This window comes from Halichoerus grypus, chromosome 6, assembly GCF_964656455.1.
Source record: "Halichoerus grypus chromosome 6, mHalGry1.hap1.1, whole genome shotgun sequence".
NCBI lineage: Eukaryota > Metazoa > Chordata > Mammalia > Carnivora > Phocidae > Halichoerus > Halichoerus grypus.
The window spans coordinates 16,902,768-16,921,800 of NC_135717.1; the positions used below are offsets into that span (position 1 = coordinate 16,902,768).

Sequence of the window (19,033 nt, forward strand, 5' to 3'; positions counted from 1 at the left end):
TCTTATAGCCCTCCGCCTTCTCCATTTCCTCTTTCCAAATTACCCAGCCCCTTCCCACCTCCAACCCCACCCACCCTTCCAACGATTGGCAGAAACCCAGTTCCCTCTCTCCTATTATTCGTCCAAACACTCTGACAAGGCGGGAGAAAAAAAAGGAGCGCGATGGGACTGCCCGCGCGCAGGCGTGAAACGCCGAAACGCTGGCCGCTTAGCCGGCACTGGGGCATGTGCGCAGGCGCGAGGTCGGCCGCTCGCCCGAAGCAGGAGGGAGGGGGAGGCGGTGAGAGAGCGCAAGGGGTGAGAGGGCGCGAGCGGGACCCCAGCGCCCGGCGCCCCGGGACCCCTGCCACGCCCCCGCGCGCCGGGCGGCGGCCCGCGCGCCGCCCCCGTCCCCGACGCGCGCCGGGCCGCGCCCTTAGCCTTTTCCCCTTCCTTGGCGGGCGGCGCGGAGCGGCCTGAGGGGCGGCGCCTTCTGCGGCCGCCCCGGCGGGGGGATGTGAGGGGAGGCCCGCGGCCATGGAGACGGGCCCGGCGCCCCTGGTGGCCCCGCCGCGCCGTCATGGCGCCCCCGCGGCCCCCTCGCCGCCGCCCCGCGGCTCCCGGGCCGGACCCGTCGTGGTGGTGGCTCCGGGGCCGCCAGTGACCACGGCCACTTCGGCCCCGGTCACCCTGGTGGCCCCCGGGGAGGCGCAGCCCGCCTGGGTACCGGGGCCCACCCAGACCTCGGCCCCGGCCCCGGCCCCGGCCTCGACCGTCTCGAGCAGCACAGTGGTGGTGCTGACGCTGGAGGCCTCATCCGAAGCCGCGAGGGCGCAGGTCTCCGCTGGCTCAGAAGCCCTGGTGCCCGCGGCAGTGGCAGGAGCCGAGGGGTCCATGGCTTTGGGCCCGGGGGCAGACTCTCCGAAGACGGAGGAGGCTAGAGCCTCCCCCGCCCCTGGACCAGGTACCCCCACCGGGACCCCCACCAGGACCCCTTCCAGAACGGCTCCTGGGGCTCTGACCGCCAAACCCCCGCTTGCCCCCAAGCCGGGAACCACAGTGGCCTCAGGAGTGACTGCGCGGGTTGCAGCAGTGACAGCAGGACAGGTGACAAGTGGACATGGAGCTGCAGCAGCAACATCAGCATCAACTGCACAGGCTCCAGAGGACCCCTCAGGGCCTGGCCCAGGCCCTTCAGGGACATGTGAGGCTCTGGTAGCTGTCGTGACGGTCACCCCAGCTCCGGAGCCTGCTGAAAACTCTCAGGACCTAGGCTCCACGTCCAGCCTGGGACCCGGCATCTCTGGGCCTCGAGGGCAGGCCCCGGACACTCTGAGCTACTTGGACTCCGTAAGCCTCATGTCTGGGACCTTGGAGTCCTTGGCAGATGATGTGAGCTCCATGGGCTCAGACTCGGAGATAAATGGGCTGGCCCTGCGCAAGACGGACAAGTATGGCTTCCTTGGGGGCAGCCAGTATTCGGGCAGTCTGTGAGTACCCAGTGGGCACCCAGTGGGACTGCTTCAGGGAAGCAGAGGTTGGGGAGGAGGAAATGATACACCTGGCCCAGACTCTGGCAGCCCAGCCTCCTCTGAGGCTCCAGGGGAATGGCTCCAGCAGGAGTGAGATACTTGGTGATCCCTATCATGCCTAGAGCATCCTGAGGTTTTGGTGGCACTTGCCTGTTAGGGTTTCAGACCGGGTGTCAGTTCTGGGTCTGAGCTTTGCTTTTAGTGTGTTGTGTGCCCTTGAGCTAGTGTCTTCCCTATTTCTGTGCCTCAGTTTCCTTCTCTATAAAGTGAAAGGTTGAATGACATGATACCTAAGGTCGTCCCAGGTCCTTGATGTGAAACTCCAGCTGTGGGCCAGATATTCTGGAAGGCTGGCTGGGCAGGGGTTCTGGTAGAGATCTTTGGTCCCTGAGGGGGAAGGAGTCTGGGAGGGATGCAGGCGTTTCCCTTCCCCCATAGCCCTAGGTCTGATGGGGCGGTGAGATGGGGAAGTCTGGTTGATGGAGGGGAGACCCTGAAGGCAAGGCTCCCCTGCAAAACAGAGAAGGGCAGTCTTGTGTTCTTACTGAAGGAAAGGGTTGGAGGAGGCCTCTTCCCCATTTCCTCAACTCCCCAGCCCGGCTTACTCTTTCCTAGTTCCCTCCAGGGGCCTGAGTCACTCCTGATGTAGGGGTGTGATTGCCTCTGACTTCTTCCTTCCCTCTCTCTGGATCCTGCGCATTGTTCCTGTACCTCTTTAACCTGCTGGTCAGTTTAACCTACAACATCACCTGAGCACCCAGGTGCCAGACCCTGTGCTGGATAAAATAGTTGTTTCAAGGCGCTCATCATCTGGAGGGAGAAACAAATACTTCAAGAGTTGGTTTCAATATAAGGTTTAGCCTAGAGATCATCACAGGATTTTGTGAGCACCTAGGGAAGGGATCTTTTTGCCCACTCAGAAGTCAGCTGAGGCTGGTCCGAATGCTGACTAAATGTAGGATTTAGTTGTGTATGTGCGTGTTGGGGTTGGGGGCACCTGTCTGGGGTTGGGGGAAACACTTGGGAGGATATTCTAAGCATGTTTTATAATCCAACAAAAACCAGAAAACCTTTGATTGAGCACCGACATTCATGGTCTTAGGAAGGCAACTGAAGTTTGACCTTGGTGTTTTCCCATGCACGGAGGAAGCATTGTACCCAATTTATAGGTGAAGAAACAGGATTGAAGCAGTTGAGTGATTGCCCCACTCACATGTGGATCTGTGTGACAGGCTTTCTCAATACCATGCTGCCCGAAGGAACTTGGATTGAATTAGATTTTAGTGAGCCCCTCTTGTGTGCCAGGCACCGTGCTGGTTGCTATTTCTATGCTTTGTAATTTTGTCCCTCTGAAATCTGTCTTCTGTGCTGGAGGAATATACTTCTGAGGCAAGACTGACTGGGGCACATGTTACCTTAAAAGCTTGTAGAGGCTCCCCACTGGCCACAGGATGAAGTCCCAAGTGCTTTATTCTGCAGATAGGTTCCTTAGTATCTGGCTTTGCCAGCCTTTCTGGTGTTCTCTCTCACCACTCCTAACGACGTACTTAGTACTGTGGTCCTGTTGAACGGATTGTAGTCTTTCCACCTTGCTACGCAGGCTTTCCCGCCTGCCAGGAATGCCTTTCTCCCCCTTCTTGTCTTAGTATGTTCTACTCAGTCCTTCATGGCTTATAACTCAGATATCTCCTCCTCCAGGAAGCCTTTTCTGATATCCACTGCCCCTACTCCAGTCGGTGCCTCTTCTGTGCATTTTTATCATTGCATTTCCCATACCACATTGCAATTATCTTCCCTGCAAGCTTGTGACCTTCTTGAGGGCAGGAAAGATATTATCTTATTCTTCCTGATCCTTAGTAGAGTTTCGAACTGACTTAGATAGAAATTAATGAGAGGTGTTTAAGGGGCTTCTAAGACAAAAGAAACTAATATTTAAAGAGCCCTTCCATTTACCAGTCCTTTATATAGTTTCTCGGTAGTCCTCTCATAACTTTGTGATGTAGGTGGTGACATCCCTTTTATATAGAAGAGGAAGAGACTCAGGTTATTACTTGCCAAGATTCCCCAACTTCTAATGGATGGAACTGGGATTTGAGCTCAGGTCTGTCTGGAAACTCAAGCTCTTTCTTCCACTCACCTCCTAGTACAGGCTCCTACAAGTAACTGTTTCAAGACTCACGGGGCATCTTGAGTGTGAGGCTGTGACAGAACAGTGGCCAAACAGTGCAAGGAAAACTTCATTTGCTTGGGAACCTAGGGTGATTTCAGGGAGGAGGAGGTAGAGGGGATTGCAGATGGCCCAGGAGATCTCAAGAGTCTGATAGGAGGAAGCTCAGATAGTTGCTTCTAAGGAGGCAGAGAAATATATTTGTTCTGTATTTTCTTTTATGGATAATAATTGCCAATACTGAGCACTTGCTGTTTGTTCTCTCCTATAACCTCTGCATCTTACAAATGTGGAAATTGAGGCTCAGAGGAATTCAGTGACTTGCCCAAGGTCACAAAATGAGTAAGTGGTAAAGCTAGAACTTGGACCCAGGTCTAATGCAAAGTGTGGTTTTTAAATATGCTGTACCCTCTCCCCAAATTTGTATGTGCCATAAGCAGGATTTCAGCACACCCAGCATGTATAGAGCTCCAGCATGAGAACACAATCTGTACAGAGATTCCTTCCAAAGAGCAGTCCTTTCAGTGGTAAGCTAGACTGTGGATGGCTAAGCGGCCAGATGTCCTGGTATTTGGTAGCTCACAGTCTCTCATTTGAAATCGGGGAGGTGGCTTGCTTCAGTTCCGCCAGCAATCCATGTTTTACACTACCACTCCTGACCCCTTCCATGCTCCCTTCATCCTGCAGAGAAAGCTCCATTCCTGTAGATGTGGCTCGGCAGCGGGAGCTCAAATGGCTGGAGATGTTCAGTAACTGGGATAAGTGGCTGTCACGGCGTTTCCAGAAGGTTTGGAAGGCTGAGTGGTGGGCAGGGCGATGGACAGGTTGGGAAGGGGGCAGGGAGGGCTCATGTGGTCCGGGGAAGCCATGTTAGTATTTGCTCTCTAGGCCACACTTGGGGCAGGTGGTCCTTGGGCCTGGAGGGAGGAGTAGCTTTAAAGATAGAAGGCCAAGCCAGGTCCAGTGGAGTCAAGCCAATGGGATGTGTGAGGGGTGTGCCAGGAAGCCCGAGGACTGCTGGGGAAAGCCTGGAGGCTCTGCCAGCCCCTGGAGCTGCTGCCCTGCCTGCCGTTCTGTCTTAGGTGAAGCTGCGCTGCCGGAAGGGGATCCCCTCTTCCCTCAGAGCCAAGGCCTGGCAGTACCTGTCCAATAGCAAGGAACTCCTGGAGCAGAACCCCGGCAAGTTTGAGGTGTGTCCAGGGTATGGGGATGTGACGTGGTGTGAAGGGTATCATCAGTCCCCTCCAGATCCTGAGCTAATCCCTGCTGTCCCACTGCAGGAGCTGGAACGGGCGCCTGGGGACCCCAAGTGGCTGGATGTGATTGAGAAGGACCTGCACCGCCAGTTCCCTTTCCATGAGATGTTTGCCGCTCGAGGGGGGCATGGGTGAGATGGCCTGACCGCGTGGGTCAGTCAGCAAACATTGGTAGAAGGCTCCAGGTGGATACAGGGCTGGGTTGAAAGCAGTTCTTGCTCTCCAGGGCTTCTAGGAGAGTGGTCCTTCATGGACTGAGTGCCAAGCCATGTTGAAGGAAGCGTCCTGGGAGGGAGATTCTGACTTGGGGCTGGGGGGCTTCTGGAGGGGGTGCAGGAGGCACGACGACGTATCGAAGAGATCGCATCTGAACTGGGTTTTGAAGGTTAGATGGGAACAGAGCAGGGGGCAGGGTTTTCCTGGCCGGGGGTCTATGTAAGCTCTGTCTGGGTTGTGCGATTGTGTAGAGCTGAGGCTGGAGAAGCAGTTTAGGGCCAGATCAGCAAAGGCCCTTAAAAACTGTTCCCAGGCACTTGTGCTTTTGTTCTGTTTGCTAGGCTTCCCCAAGATGTATATACATCAGTCCTTAGTAACATGCAGGATGGTATTAGGTGGCTCTCAGGTGGACTTTTTCCCACCAGTTGGTTCATCTTTTCCGCAAACACTTAACACCTGCTGTCTGCCAGGCACTGGTCCAGCCACAGATGACAGCAGTTAACGAGAGACAAAAACTCCTGCCCTTATGGGGCTTATTCCATTTTAGTGGGGATAGACAATACATAAATAAGACAAAGAAGGAAAAAGTATGTTGCATGTGAAATGGTATGAAAGAGGAGTTTAAAACAAGAAAGGGGAATAGAGAATGCAAACGGAGATGGGGTTACAAGTGATCTGATCTGATTTGTGTTTTGAAAGGATCGTCCTGGCTGCTGTGCTGAGAATAGACTATAAGGAGACAAGGACAGAAGCAGAGAGACCCTTTAGGAGACCATTTCCATAATCCAGGAGAGAGACCATGACAGATAGACCAGATTGGTAGCCATGGAACTATGGGGAGAAGTGGTTGGGTTCTGGGTATATTCTAAAGGTAGAGCCAAAAGGATCTGCCAACAGATTAGATGTGGAGTGTATGAGAGAGAGGGAGAGAGAGTGAGCACAATTAAGGCTGACTCTAAAGGTTTTGGGCCTGAGAAACTAGAAAGATGGAATTGTTATATACTGATGTGGATGGGCAAAATGGAGATAAAGAAGTTAGAGGGGTACATCAGGAGCTCAGTTTTGGAATATGAGGTTTGAAATGCTAACTGGATGTCCAGATGGAGATGTCAAGTAAGTTGAATGTACGCTATATGCAAGCCTGGAATTTGGGGAGAAGTTTAAAGTGAGGGTAAGCTGGAGATTGAGAATTGTCAGCCTCTAGATGGGACTCACCTATGGGACTGGATGAGATCATCAAAGCAGCAAGTGTAGATACAAAAGAAAGCTCAAAGATTGAGCCCTGTTGCTGCAACATTTCAAGAATGGAAAGATGAGAACAAACCAGCAAGGGAGACTAGAAGCAGAAGCTGGAGAGGTAGAAGGAAAACCAGGGCAGTGCGGTTTCTGGAAGCAAATTAAAGAGGGGTTTCAGGACCAGCTGTATGAAATACTGCTGATGGGTCAAGTAAAGTCAAGTCTGCAGATTGACCTCGGGACTCAGCACAGTGGCAGTCATTGGTGACCTTGATAAGGGCAGTTTTGCACGGGGCAGTCGGTTAAAGCCTGACTGCAGAATGGGAGGAAAGAGCTTGATGACAGTGAGTCTGTACCCTGAAGTTTTTGCTGAGTAGGTAAGGAGAGAAATGGTGTTTGGAGGGGAAAGGGGGGTGGTGGTCAAGAGACATTTTTTTTTAAGCAAGAGGAAATAACAGATGTTGGTATGCCAGTGGGAATGATCTAGTAGGGAGAGAAAAACTGATGATGCAGGAGAGGTGAGACGCTTGCTGGGGTGATGGCCCGTGTAGGTAAGAGTGGATGGAGTGCAGTGCCCAAGTGGAAAGGCTGTGTTTGGGCAGGACCACAGACATTTCACCCACAGCAACAGGGGAGAAAGCAGGGACACATGCAGGTAGGTAGGTGAATGAAGCATGGGAGCTTGTGGGAATTACATATTTATTTTAATAGGTATTAGGTAAAATAACTAGTGCATCCAACCTGTCATTTCATGGATGCTATTGCAAAGTGGAGAAAACAGATTAAGTGAAAAATAGCAGGGAAGTATGCAGATAAAGCACAAATGAAGATCACACTTCAGTGACTGAATTTTGGGATAGAGGAGGTCATTTTTACTTTTTTTCTGGGTAAGAAATGAAGATCTGAGCTACGGAATGGCTGTGGAGGCAGAGAGAAGGAACAGATATGAATGAAAATCAAGAGGTAGTGTTGAGAAGATTTGGTTTCAGCCACGGGGAGTGAAGAAGGGCTCTCTTTTCCAGTGTGGGGCTGACTGAATGGGATTCCCAGGCACGATGATGGGGCGCCCTCAAGAAAGAGGAGCAGATCTAGGGCAGAGATTTTATTCTTTTAGATGCAGAGACAAGAGAAAGGTTTGAGGCACAACTGGCTTTCCAAGCCTTCACTGAGGCTTCCAAGAACCAGGGCCCACTGGACATGGTGACGGGGACCTGATTCCATCCAGTGAGGCAGATGAGGGGAGCCCTGCCCTGGGAGAGCCCCCGCTCTGAGGTGCTGAGAGCATTCAGTGCGACAGGGGGGCTGATGCTGCGGGCAGTGGAAGCTCCTCGAAGAAGGTGACTTTGAAGGTCTATGGGATGGTGGCAGATGAAGGAGAGAGAGCACAGCGTGTGCGGGGGAATGGGTGGGGAGCAGGTGGGGTGTGCAGGCAGGGCTGGAAGGCTGAAGCCCGGGATGCTTTGCTTATGGTCGGAGTCTTTGGCTTCACCTTGATGGGCAGCACTAGGAACGCCAGTGGAGGTGTGTGGTGGGGAAGCTCTGAGGTTAATCTGGAACTGGATCTAGGAGGGGTCCGGAATGGGGCTGGTTGGGGGGAGCGGGCTTAGTTTGGGGCAGAGAGCCCCCACCTCCGCTGGTTGCCCTCATGGTCTTTCCCAATACCCACAGGCAACAGGACCTGTACCGAATCCTGAAGGCCTACACGATCTACCGGCCCGACGAGGGCTACTGCCAGGCCCAGGCCCCAGTGGCCGCCGTGCTGCTCATGCACATGCCTGCTGAGGTCAGCATACCCTGGTCCTGGCTGGGGAGGGCCTGGGAGGACCTTGGCCTACGGTGGTGATGGGGGAGCACTCTACTCCCTGTTTCTCAGGTCCCGTCCCCCCGCCCCTTGTTCTTGCCCTCCTCAGCAAGCTTTCTGGTGCCTGGTGCAGATCTGCGACAAGTACCTCCCCGGTTACTACAGTGCAGGGCTGGTGAGTGTCTGAAGGCTGGGTGCACCCAAGGCTGCAGGGAGGTCCTTGTCCTGCCCCACCTGCTGCCCTTTTGTCCCTCTGCTCTGGGCCTCTCCCACTGAGGTGAGGACCCCTCCTAGGGACAGTGCTACCCCACAGGGGCCACCGTAGGCCTCCTCTCACGGCCTCTTCCGCCTGCAGGAGGCCATTCAGCTGGACGGAGAAATCTTTTTCGCGCTGCTGCGTCGGGCCTCCCCCCTGGCGCACCGTCACCTGCGGCGGCAGCGCATTGACCCCGTGCTCTACATGACCGAGTGGTTCATGTGCATCTTCGCCCGCACCCTGCCCTGGGCGTCAGTGCTGCGCGTCTGGGATATGTTCTTCTGTGAAGGTACTTCTGGAGCCACTCAGGCCATGAGGGGTCTGGGGTTTCCACGGTGGCTGCCAGAGAGGGGCCTGCTGCCAGAAGGTATGTCTGAGGCCTAGGCTTCCCTGTCCGCAGTCCGGGGGCTGGAGAAACTGGGGCCTGGTCTTGGCTCTGCCATCATTCCAGAGCCTACTCTCCCTCCCAGGAGCCTGAAACCCACGGCAGCTCATTTCCCTCCGTGGGGCCTCCGTTTCCTCATCCGTGAGGATGGCAGTAAGACAGGGATAGGGCCTGTGAGTCCCTTCTAAATGGGACGGGCTGAGAGCCCAGCCCCGATCTCCCGTGCTGTCTTTTCCGTGCCCTTGCAGGCGTCAAGATCATCTTCCGGGTGGCCCTGGTGCTGCTGCGGCACACGCTGGGCTCAGTGGAGAAGCTGCGCTCGTGCCAGGGCATGTACGAGACCATGGAGCAGCTGCGCAACCTGCCCCCGCAGTGCATGCAGGAGGACTTCCTGGTGCATGAGGTAGGCCGCGGCCTGAGTCCGCCCGCGCCCGCACCTGCTTCAGCACGTCCCCGCCCTCCCCTTCACCCTCCCCGTTCCTTCTCGGTCTAGGTGACCACCCTCCCGGTGACAGAAGCACTGATTGAGCGAGAGAACACGGCCCAGCTCAAGAAGTGGCGGGAAACCCGGGGGGAGCTGCAGTATCGGCCCTCTCGGCGACTACACGGCTCCCGGGCCATCCATGAGGAGCGGCGGCGGCAGCAGCCACCCCTGGGCCCCTCCTCCAGCCTTCTTAGCCTCCCTGGCCTCAAGAGCCGAGGTTCCCGGGCAGCCGGCGGGCCCTCCTCTCCACCCCCTCCTGCCCGCAGGGCCAGCGCTGGGCCTGCCCCAGGGCCTGTGGTCACTGCTGAGGGACTGCATCCATCCCTTCCTTCACCTACTGGCAACAGCACCCCACTGGGTCCCAGCAAGGAGACTCGAAAGCAGGAGAAGGAGCGGCAGAAACAGGAAAAGGAACGTGAGAAGGAACGGCAGAAACAGGAGAAAGAACGGGAAAAGCAGGAGAAGGAGCGGCAGAAGTGGGAAAGAGAGCAGGAGAAGGAGCGGCAGAAGCAGGAAAAGAAGGCCCAAGGCAGGAAGCTCTCGCTGCGTCGAAAGGCAGATGGGCCCCCAGGCCCCCAGGATGGTGGGGACAGGTCCTCGGCATCTGAGGCCCGGCAGGATGCTTACTTCTGACCTCTATCTCGGGGCTGGACTGCATGGCCTCCCTCTTTTTTCCTCAGTCAAGAGCAGGCCCGGCCTGGGGTGCTGCCCCAAGCTTCTTGGGCAGGCCGTCACTCTTTCTGGGGAAAGCGGTTTGGCTCCCCATCTCCTTGCCAGCTGTTGATCCCTACACAGCTGGGACAGTGAGTGCACGGGGCAGCTGCCTTTCCTCGGGGTAGCCGTGAACAAATCTGGAGCCCCCTCACCTCCAGTTGGGCCCAGCTGGGGTTTCTGTCACTCCTGCCCCAATTCCCTCTGGGGTCCTTCCCAGGTGCAGTCCTGATTGGCCTTTTGTCACCTCAGGGGTGACTTGGCGATGGGAATCAGCAGTTTTCAGATTCTTACACCAGTTGCTCCCCTTATCCGTGAGTGGAGCTGGGTTCCTTTTTCCCTTCTTCAGCTCTGCTGGTCTCCCCCTCTTTGTGCCTGGGGGCCGAGGCTCTCCTCGCTCTACTCTGGACATCTCTGTGTTGTAATTATGTACAGAGGACCTGGTGGGTCCAGGGTAGGGGTGTTCGCTCTACCTTCTGTCCTTTAGTTCTCCTTCCACAATGTTCTTGCACTCATTTATTTAAGGGGACATGCACTGGAACAGGCAATGTTCCCGGGACCTCTCCCCACCTGCCATCCTCCTTGCTCTCTTTCCTCTTCACCCACCTTTCTGTGTATTCTCAGGCTTCTGCTTTGTCTCCACCAGGGTCCCCACCTTTCACCTTGTTCCCCCTCCAGCCCCTATCTGGGGAAGGGGTCTTCCCTTGAGCTCCAGGGGGTGGAACCCAATGTTTACATTCTCTTCTCTTCTGCTCCCACCCTGTGCGGCGCTTTGAGGAACCAGAAAAGAACCTGCTGTTGTACCTGGGCCTGTCTCCTGCTTTGTTATTTGATGATGGGGGTTCAAATAAGGACTGGGTAGGGGGTGGGAAACAATGGAGCAGGCCGGGATCTGGGTGTCTCCTGAGGCAGTTGGCTGGTCTTGGCAGGTAGGTACCTCTTGGCCTTTGGTCCATCTTTCAGTCACTCATCAACAGCTGTTGAGCTCCTGCTCCTCCTCTGTCTGGGATCTGCTGCTTCCATTGGCACTGGCCTGGGGCCTTCTACGTACCACCTGCAACACCCGGATCTCCTTCCCAAAGTGCTCGTGCAACTCCTGGAAGCTGGAGGGGGTACTGAGGGTGCCTAGGAAGCCGCAGTCCTCTGGGGGTGAGCTGGGCTCCTGGCCAGCTGCCTGGCACAGCTCCCGGTACCGGGCCTCCAGGGGGGGCAGTAGCACCACCAGCCGCCTCCAGCTCGCCCCAGCCAGCGCCCACAGCCAGGCTCCCAGCTCTTCCTGGTTTTCTGCCGCCAGCTTGTAGGCCCGCCCACCTGTGCCCTCAGCCCTGGGGGTCAGGATGGTGAAGGCATAGGGTTCTGTGGCCCCAAGGCGCGGCTCCACCTGGCAGTTTTCCAAGACAATGAGGCCCAGGGGGGTGTGGTCCGCCTGGTTCTCCAGGTAGAAGAGGAGGTTTCCCCGGAGGATGAACCAGCGGCGTTGATAGCTGGTATTTCGGGATCCCTTCTTCAGCAAGATGCCCTCCCGGTCTGGAGCCTGTGTTCTGCATCCCCGGAAGAAACTGAGCACGGACTTTTGGTGCAGTTTCATGGTAGTCCAAGCGGGGAGTAAACCTTGGGGGGGCAAGAGAGAGGAGGGTTGGTCCTAGCCCAGTGGGATTTAAGACTGTCCTCAAGAGGTAGCGGTCTTGTCCCCACAGCACTGGGACCCACACCTCCCACCTCCAGCTCTGCCCCTTGGGCCAGTTTACAGACCCTGGGCAGGGGCCGCTGGCCTGGGCCCCTATTTGCCTGCGGCTGTGGTTCGAGAGAGGCACCGTTGCCCTTTTCCAGGCCTACCTGAGATCAGGACACAAGAGACTTCTGGCCTGGGTACCGGGCACAGGTATCACCGTCAACTTTCCGGTGATGGCTCTTCCCACCTCAGAAACCGGGAACTCGCCCAAGGGATAGGCGTGGGGTAAATGACTTCCCCCGGGTCCTAAAGAGAGCTGGGTTCGGTAAATGCTCCCAGAGCCACCCGGGGCCTCCAGGCGGGCCATCGGAACCCGGCCTCTCCTCAGGGAGAAGAGCAAGCCCGCCCCTAGGAGTAGGAGAGGACAGACAGATTTGGACGCTGAATGGAAAAGCAGGATTCCCAAGGAGATGGTGAGGGGCGCAAAGCTCTTGGCCAACCCTGGGGAAGGGTGACTCTACCCTGGAAAGGGAAACAGGCCGAAACCCACTGTCCCACTCTGGTCCTCCATCATGGTCCTGGGCGCCCCTTTAAGTAGAGTGCGCTCCACTTTCTCCCCAGAGCCTCTAACTGCTGTATGGGGGAGTCGAAACCGCATCCGGCCATCCCTCTCGTCTTATCAGGGTCTAAGCGTTCATACGTCCCCTGTTCTCGCCATTGTCGCCCCACGCTGCTCACGTCACTCTGGGCAGGGCGGGGCGGTCTTCCCCGCTCACGGCGCACTTCCGCCCGTTTCTCCACTTAGTCCTCTAAGCCGAGTGAAGCCACTTCCGGCTTTCTCTGGCGCCTTCCGCAGTTCTCTTCCGGGTGATGGCGGCCGGTGCCCCGGATGTAGCCCTGGTGAAAGCCTCTCTCTTTTTCTTTCCCCTCAGCCTCCCGTAGGTCCTTAGGTGAGCGCGCGCTGGTGGGGCTCCTCGAATCCCCGCGGTTCTGCCGCCACTCTGACTTGTATAGTTAGCCCGGGACAGTTGGGGGTTACCCCGCGGAGTTGGGAGTTCGGCGCGGGGAGGAGGGGGGCGGCCAGGACGCCAGGTCCTGGGTCCGCCCGGGCTCCGCGGGCTCTGAGGGAGCTGGGGTGTAGGAGCGGGTGTCAACCCGCGGATCCCCGTCGCATCCAGGACTGCGGGGGCCAGGAATGGGTGGTGCGTGTGGGGGGAGCCTGTCTCCTTTCGTCAAGGGTGGGGGTTGCCCGTGGGAAGCCCCTCCGCGCGTCCGCCTCTCCGGCCTGTCTCCAGCAACTCTTTTGGACCAGACCAAGTCCCGGGGGCCTCCTGGCTGCCAACTTCCCTTTCGGCCCCTGATTCTGTGCTCCCTCTCCTCCCAAGCTGGATCTAGTGCGTACCAGGTGATAATTTGTTGTGCTGGGGGCCCTTCGGCGGTGAGTAGCCTCGCCCAGTTCCCTTAATCTGCACCCTTTCACCTCGGCTCAGCTTGGGGAAGGCCCCTCTGTGCAGTCATGCCAAAGAGGAAAGTGACCTTCCAAGGCGTAGGAGATGAGGATGATGAGGATGAAATCAGTGTCCCCAAGAAGAAGGTGAGGGGGCCAGACTCCTGCATTGTGGGGAGGAGTGAGGGGAGGGAAAAGGAACTAGAAGCTAGAAGAGAAAGAAAGCCCGTGGGGACAAAGAACGCGTAGAAAGGGCTGGCTTTTCCATGTTCTCTGGGAAATGGGTTTGGAGAATTTTCAGTCTGAGAAGGCTTTGAAGAAAAACCTACCTAAAGTATTTTGAGGAATCACCAGTAACCTGCCTCTCTCAACTTGCTGGCTCCTCCTCACAGCTGGTGGATCCAGTGACGGGGGCAGGGGGTCCTGGGAGCCGCTTCAAAGGCAAACACTCTTTGGACAGCGATGAGGAGGATGATGATGATGAGGGGTCCAGCAAATATGACATCCTGGCCTCAGAGGATGTGGAAGGTGAGCTAAACCCAAGAACTGAGGCTGCTGGAGGAACAGATAGGGCTTCAGGGGATGTGGGGCAAGGAAGGCTTTTGTCTCTTTTTGCTTGCTCAGCGTGGGACACCTGTGTGTTTGGTGCAGGTCAGGAAGCAGCCACACTCCCCAGTGAGGGAGGTGTGCGGATCACACCCTTCAACCTGCAGGAAGAGATGGAGGAGGGCCACTTTGATGCCGATGGCAACTACTTCCTGAACCGGGATGCTCAGATCCGAGACAGCTGGCTGGACAACATTGACTGGGTGTGGCCCAGGGGTTGACATGGCTGGGAGCCTGGAGGCAGCAAGTGCTGGGCTTGGGCCTTGCTCACCGTTTGTTGGAGATAACACCCCCCCTGTTTTCATATCATAGGTGAAGATCAGGGAGCGACCACCTGATCAGCGCCCGCCGTCAGACTCAGAGGAAGAGGACAGCCTGGGCCAGACACCAATGAGTGCCCAAGCTCTCCTGGAGGGCCTTCTGGAGCTGCTCTTGCCAAGAGAGACAGTGGCTGGGGCACTGAGGCGTCTGGGGGCCCGAGGAGGAGGAGGCAGAGGGGGCAGCAAGGGGGCTGGGCGGCCTAGCTCCCCCCAGCGCTTGGATCGGCTCTCTGGGTTGGCTGACCAGATGGTGGCCCGGGGCAACCTTGGTGTGTATCAGGAGACAAGAGAACGGTTAGCCCTGCGGCTGAAGGGGTTGGGGTCCCGGACCCAGGGACCCCCTGAGCCCACACCCCCACCCTCTCTGGACATGTTTGCTGAGGAAGTGGCAGAGGGGGAGCTGGAGACCCCAACCCCTACCCAGAAGGGAGGTAAGATTGGAAAGCAGAGGAGGGGTGATGGGGGCAGGGGGCAGGGCACTTGAGGCCCAGATGGCTTTGCCTGTTGTTTTAGAAGCAGAGTTGCCAGGAGATGGTCTGGTGGACGTGATGTGGGAATATAAGTGGGAGAACACGGGAGATGCTGAGCTGTATGGGCCCTTCACCAGCACCCAGATGCAGGTAAGCCCCTTCCTACTTCCTTCTGCCACTGCTCTCCGTCCTCCCACCCATATCAGACCTTTCCTAGCTCTGCTCTCTTTTTTCCTGCAGACCTGGGTGAACGAAGGCTACTTCGCAGATGGTGTTTATTGCCGGAAGCTGGACCCTCCCGGTGGACAGTTCTATAACTCCAAACGCATTGACTTTGACCTCTATACCTGAGCCTGCCGAGGGCCCAGTTTGACGTTCTCTTCTTTCCTGGACTCTCTGGAGGAGGCCCCAGCTGCCTCAGGCAGTGAGGATTTTGGGGGCCATTTTTCATTCAGTTTTCCTTTCCCAATAAAAGCCTTTAGTTGTACATTAGGGCCTTGGCTATGCTGATGGGCAGAAGCCAAGGCCCTTCCTAGCCCCTTTGGACTCGCCTCATGAGTGTTTCCTCATGAAGTTCCTTCTTGGGAGTTTCTGGTCACTTGAACCACCTCACCTTTGGTTACCACTCCCGGGGCAGAGCCAGGGTTCCCAGGTGGCCTGTGGCCGCCCCACCTGGACTGCTCACCATCTAAAAAATCCCTTTGCTCACATGCTGTTCTCCGGTATTTTCGGAGCAAGCTTCCTGTTTTGCTCTTCTTAGGTCTTCAGCTTTTAGAACCTCAGAGTCTTTGCAGCCAGTATAAGATAGAGCACCCGAAGTGGAGATTTTAGGCCTCGAAGGGCGAGGACAATCTGTTGGGGGTGAGTAGGAGGCCTGGTATCCACTGGCTCCCCAGGGGTCTCAAGCTCCTTGGGGGGGAAGGGCAAACTCAAGGCCCCTCAGGGCCACCTGGGCCAACCACTGAACAGACACAAAGAGGGGCAGTGCCTCCCTGGGGCTCTCACAGTGAAGCAGAGGGCTGGCCCAGACCCAATAGGCTTCTCTCCCAGACCTTTCTGGGCACCTTTGAGGCCCTGAAGTTTCCATTTCCTGGGGTCTCACAGTGTGCGTGGTACGGGGCTAGTGCCTTGAAGGAACTGAGCTAACTAGGGGGTCGATCCTCTTCCAGGAATTGAGCTTCTGGGGAATGGGGCCGGGAGGGAGCCAGCCAGGTACAGTTGGACCCAACACCTCCCCCCTCTCACCAGTGCTGCCTTCTGCCTCTTCTCTTGCACCGGGTGAGGTTGAACCCTCCGCTTTTCTACCTCGGCTGTCCATCTGGAGTCTCGGGGGAGCTAAATTACTCCTCGGATTCTGAATGAATTGATCTAGGTAGCGGCTTGGTGGTTGGGGTTTTTGAAAGCTCCCGGGGGATTCCAGTGTGCGGGCAGGTGCAGAACCACCGAGCCTGACTCCTGTGACTCGGTTATGCCTAGAACAAGGGGCCACTCACCGGATCCCGCGGTGGTGGCAGACTGAGCACGTGTGGCCACGGCTCTGCTGGAGTCTGGTGCGGGAGTGCTGAGCACCAGAGCCCCGGGTGGGAGGGGCCGGGCTGGGAAGCAGGAAGACCGGGACAGGGTGGGGATACTTGGTGCCGCAGTGAGGGCTCCAGCTTCTGTAAGAATTGGGTCCATGCAGACTTGGTGTTCATCGACTCCAGGATGCCTTCAATTGTAACAAGGCTTTTTCTGTCCTTAAGAAAGAAACCCCTGCCAATTACATTTACAAGAGGTCATTGATGAAAATGCATCCTCATTGCAGAAACATTCAGAAGTGAAAAGCAGTACAGCGGTCCCCTTTATAACCCCAATGACTGACTCATGGGAGGTGCTTAGTGTTTGGTGAATAGATGAAGGCCAAGGGCACGGTGCCCTTGGATATGCCATTGGTACCTCAGGCTCCGCCCATCCAGAGCTGACCCTATCTTCCCCTCACAGCATTGTCCTGTGTTCACTGTTTTTTCGTTTGTTTTTGTTTTTTAAGTTTTTGAGAGAGAGAGAGAGCTGGGTGGGGAGGGGCAAAGGGAGGAGGAGAGAGAGAATCTTAAACAGGCTCCACGCCCAGTACGGATCCTGATGCAGAGCCCCCGACAGTGGGGCTTGATGTCGGCACCCTGAGCTCGTGACCTGAGCTGAAATGAAGAGTCGGACACTTAACCCACTGAACCACCCAGGCGTGCCCCAGCCTCCCTGATGACACTGTGTAGGCAGATTAATGGTCCCCCAAAGATGTCCATACCCTCAACAGAATCTGAATATGGGACCTTACATGGCAAAAGAGTTTGCAGGTGTGATTAAATCAATGACTGAGTTGGGGGAGGGGTTATTCTGGGTTATTGAGGTGGGTGGGCCCAATGTCATCACAAGGGTCCTACAAAGTGAAGGGAGTCAGGAGGGTCAAAGAGAGGGAGGTGAAGGTGTTAAACAGAGCTGCTGGCTTTGAAGATGGGAGACAGGGCCATATGCCAAGGAATGCAGTGGCCTGTGGAAGCTGGGAAAGGCAAGAAAAAGTCTTCCCAGAGCCACTACAAAATGCAGCCCTACTGAGGATTTGAACCCAGTGAAAACCATTGTGGACTTCTGACCTCTAGAATCCTAATAAAGTTTGTGTTTCAAGCCACTAAGTTTGTGGTTACTTGTTACAGCCCCAGTAGGAAACTGACATACCCCATCTAGCTGAATGCCTCTCCCCTCCCACAAACATCCCAAAGTTCTCCCTCCCTGTGGCCTTGTCCCTATCTCAAGCGCCTATCATCATTTAACTCCCTTGCCCTTCTTAAAACAGCATGTATGTGTCTGTGTGTACATGTGCACATATATAATTTTTACTTAAGCCTTTTATATTTTACAGTTGTAGATTTACAGAAAATGTACAAAATAGTGCAGTGAGCTCAGCCAGTTTCCCTTGTTAACATCTTCCAGTGGTACCTTTGTTATAACTAATGAACAAACATTACTATTTTTATCAACTGCTTTATTGAGATTAATGCACCCATTTGAAGTGTACAATTCAGTGGTTTTTTTAGTATGTTCATAGGGTTGTGCTACCATCACTACAATCCAATTTTAGAACACTTTTGTCTACCCTAGAAGGAGCCCCACCCACCAGCAGCCCCTCCCCCTTCCTCCCCACCCTCCTCATCCTCCAGCCCCTGGCAACCACTGATCTACTTCCTGTCTCTGTAGAGTCGTCGATTCTGGCCATTCATACAAATGGACTCCTAAACATGTGGTCTCTTGTGTCTTCTGGGTCTACTTATACTTGGCCAGTTTTCGAGATTCGTCCGTGTAACACATAACAGTACTTTATGCGTTTTTATTGTCAAATAATATTCTACTGTATGGATGTATACTCTATTACCATTAACTAAACCTCACACTTTCTTTGGATTTTACTCATTTTCCCCTAATGTCCCCTGTCTGTTCCAGAATCTCTTCTGGGATTTCCCTTCACATACAATTGTCATGTCTCCTTAACCTCTGGTCTGGCAGTTTCTCAGACTTGTTTTTGCTAACTTGGACTGTTTTGAGGAGTATTGACTAGGTATTTTGTAAAATATTCCTCAAATATGGGCTTTTTCTGCCTGGTATTTTTCTCATGCTTAGATTTGGGTTATGGGGGAGGAAGACCATGGAGGTGAAGTCCCTTCCCTTTCACTGAAAACTTTTAATGGCTCCATTTCCCTCAAGATAAATTTCAACAGCTTGCAGCTGACTGAGACTGAGAAGGTCTCCATGGCCTGGCTCGAGCCAGCCCCACCAGCTCCACGTCTGCCTTTGCTTTCCTTCTCCTTTCTCTCCCCTGACTCCAGGCTCCAGCCTTCTCCCAGAACAGGGCAATTTCATTTCTCCAGGCCTGGCCAGTGATGCCTTTTTCTCTTCTCTATCTGGGAAAGACCAATTAATATATGCATGTTGTACTAGGTCCAAAGCCTCCTTTTCCTGCAAGGCTTCCTAACCCACTCCCCATCTCCCAGCTTGGTCAGCATTTTAGCACAGATGCCTGACGCCATACCCAGAGCAGTGTTTCCTGGTCTGTCTCCACCAGTTAGCCTGAGACTGGAGATCAGTGCTGATGAATGAATAGGGAATGAGCCAAGTCTTTCCTAGTCCTGTGTGGGACACTCCCCTCTTGAGCAAGACCAGAAACTTGGGGCTGGTGGAGCTATTTGCCGCCCCAGAAGGGGTGAACTATGACCTGGCAGTGCACAGGTGTCTAGATCCAAGAGTCTCAGGGAGCAGGGCTGAGGGGTCAGTAGGGTCATTCTTACTGGGGTGTCCCTGGGGCCATGGGAAAATTTCCGGGGGGGGGGGGCTCGAGTTCAAAGCTGCAAATGTCATCGCTGTATCGAGGACATGAGAACCTCTGAAATGCAGCCTCTTGTCTTTGGTAGGCCATTTTCCAGAAGACTAGCAGGAGTGGGAGAAGGCGAGTCTGGGCTTTGGGTGTCAC

General features: G+C 55.3%; 3 protein-coding genes across 7 annotated transcripts; 2 read left to right on the top strand and 1 right to left on the bottom strand.

Moving 5' to 3' along the window:
* Positions 1 to 206: 206 nt before the first annotated feature.
* On the top strand, positions 207 to 10,831 carry TBC1D10B (TBC1 domain family member 10B). Its single transcript, XM_036099787.2, has 9 exons — positions 207 to 1,469; positions 4,366 to 4,465; positions 4,761 to 4,868; positions 4,959 to 5,065; positions 8,055 to 8,169; positions 8,297 to 8,362; positions 8,543 to 8,732; positions 9,077 to 9,231; positions 9,322 to 10,831. The coding sequence occupies exons 1-9, from the start codon at positions 517 to 519 to the stop codon at positions 9,943 to 9,945; spliced, it is 2,418 nt and encodes an 805-aa protein (XP_035955680.1). The 5' UTR covers positions 207 to 516; the 3' UTR covers positions 9,946 to 10,831.
* On the bottom strand, positions 10,822 to 11,998 carry LOC118540555 (sesquipedalian-1-like). The gene is made up of 2 exons (XM_036099793.2): positions 11,860 to 11,998; positions 10,822 to 11,634 (listed from the first exon to the last, which is right to left on the bottom strand). The coding sequence occupies exon 2, from the start codon at positions 11,609 to 11,611 to the stop codon at positions 10,994 to 10,996; it is 618 nt and encodes a 205-aa protein (XP_035955686.1). The 5' UTR covers positions 11,612 to 11,634; positions 11,860 to 11,998; the 3' UTR covers positions 10,822 to 10,993.
* Positions 11,999 to 12,024: 26 nt separating this feature from the next.
* CD2BP2 (CD2 cytoplasmic tail binding protein 2) lies at positions 12,025 to 17,200 on the top strand. Of its 5 annotated transcripts, none has more exons than XM_036099792.2 (7): positions 12,514 to 12,645; positions 13,186 to 13,289; positions 13,535 to 13,670; positions 13,794 to 13,951; positions 14,061 to 14,499; positions 14,582 to 14,688; positions 14,779 to 17,200. In XM_036099792.2, the coding sequence occupies exons 2-7, from the start codon at positions 13,212 to 13,214 to the stop codon at positions 14,887 to 14,889; spliced, it is 1,029 nt and encodes a 342-aa protein (XP_035955685.1). In that variant the 5' UTR covers positions 12,514 to 12,645; positions 13,186 to 13,211; the 3' UTR covers positions 14,890 to 17,200. The 5 variants fall into 5 exon arrangements, with proteins under 5 accessions (XP_035955682.1, XP_035955685.1, XP_077930726.1 ...); XM_078074600.1 differs by having other exon boundaries at positions 12,523 to 12,645; positions 13,081 to 13,289; XM_036099791.2 differs by lacking the exon at positions 12,514 to 12,645 and adding an exon at positions 12,668 to 12,897.
* The last annotated feature ends 1,833 nt before the right edge of the window (positions 17,201 to 19,033 follow it).

Bases quoted from the DNA above. Each gene is read 5' to 3' on its own strand.
- TBC1D10B (XM_036099787.2), top strand. From the start codon at position 517: ATGGAGACGGGCCCGGCGCCCCTGGTGGCCCCGCCGCGCCGTCATGGC. The intron at 5,066-8,054 runs GTGAGATGGCCT...CAATACCCACAG, and splicing joins GCCGCTCGAGGGGGGCATGG to GCAACAGGACCTGTACCGAA. The intron at 8,733-9,076 runs GTACTTCTGGAG...GTGCCCTTGCAG, and splicing joins GGATATGTTCTTCTGTGAAG to GCGTCAAGATCATCTTCCGG.
- LOC118540555 (XM_036099793.2), bottom strand. From the start codon at position 11,611: ATGAAACTGCACCAAAAGTCCGTGCTCAGTTTCTTCCGGGGATGCAGA.
- CD2BP2 (XM_036099789.2), top strand. From the start codon at position 12,025: ATGCTCCCAGAGCCACCCGGGGCCTCCAGGCGGGCCATCGGAACCCGG. The intron at 13,952-14,060 runs GTGTGGCCCAGG...TTCATATCATAG, and splicing joins GGCTGGACAACATTGACTGG to GTGAAGATCAGGGAGCGACC. The intron at 14,689-14,778 runs GTAAGCCCCTTC...TTTTTCCTGCAG, and splicing joins TCACCAGCACCCAGATGCAG to ACCTGGGTGAACGAAGGCTA.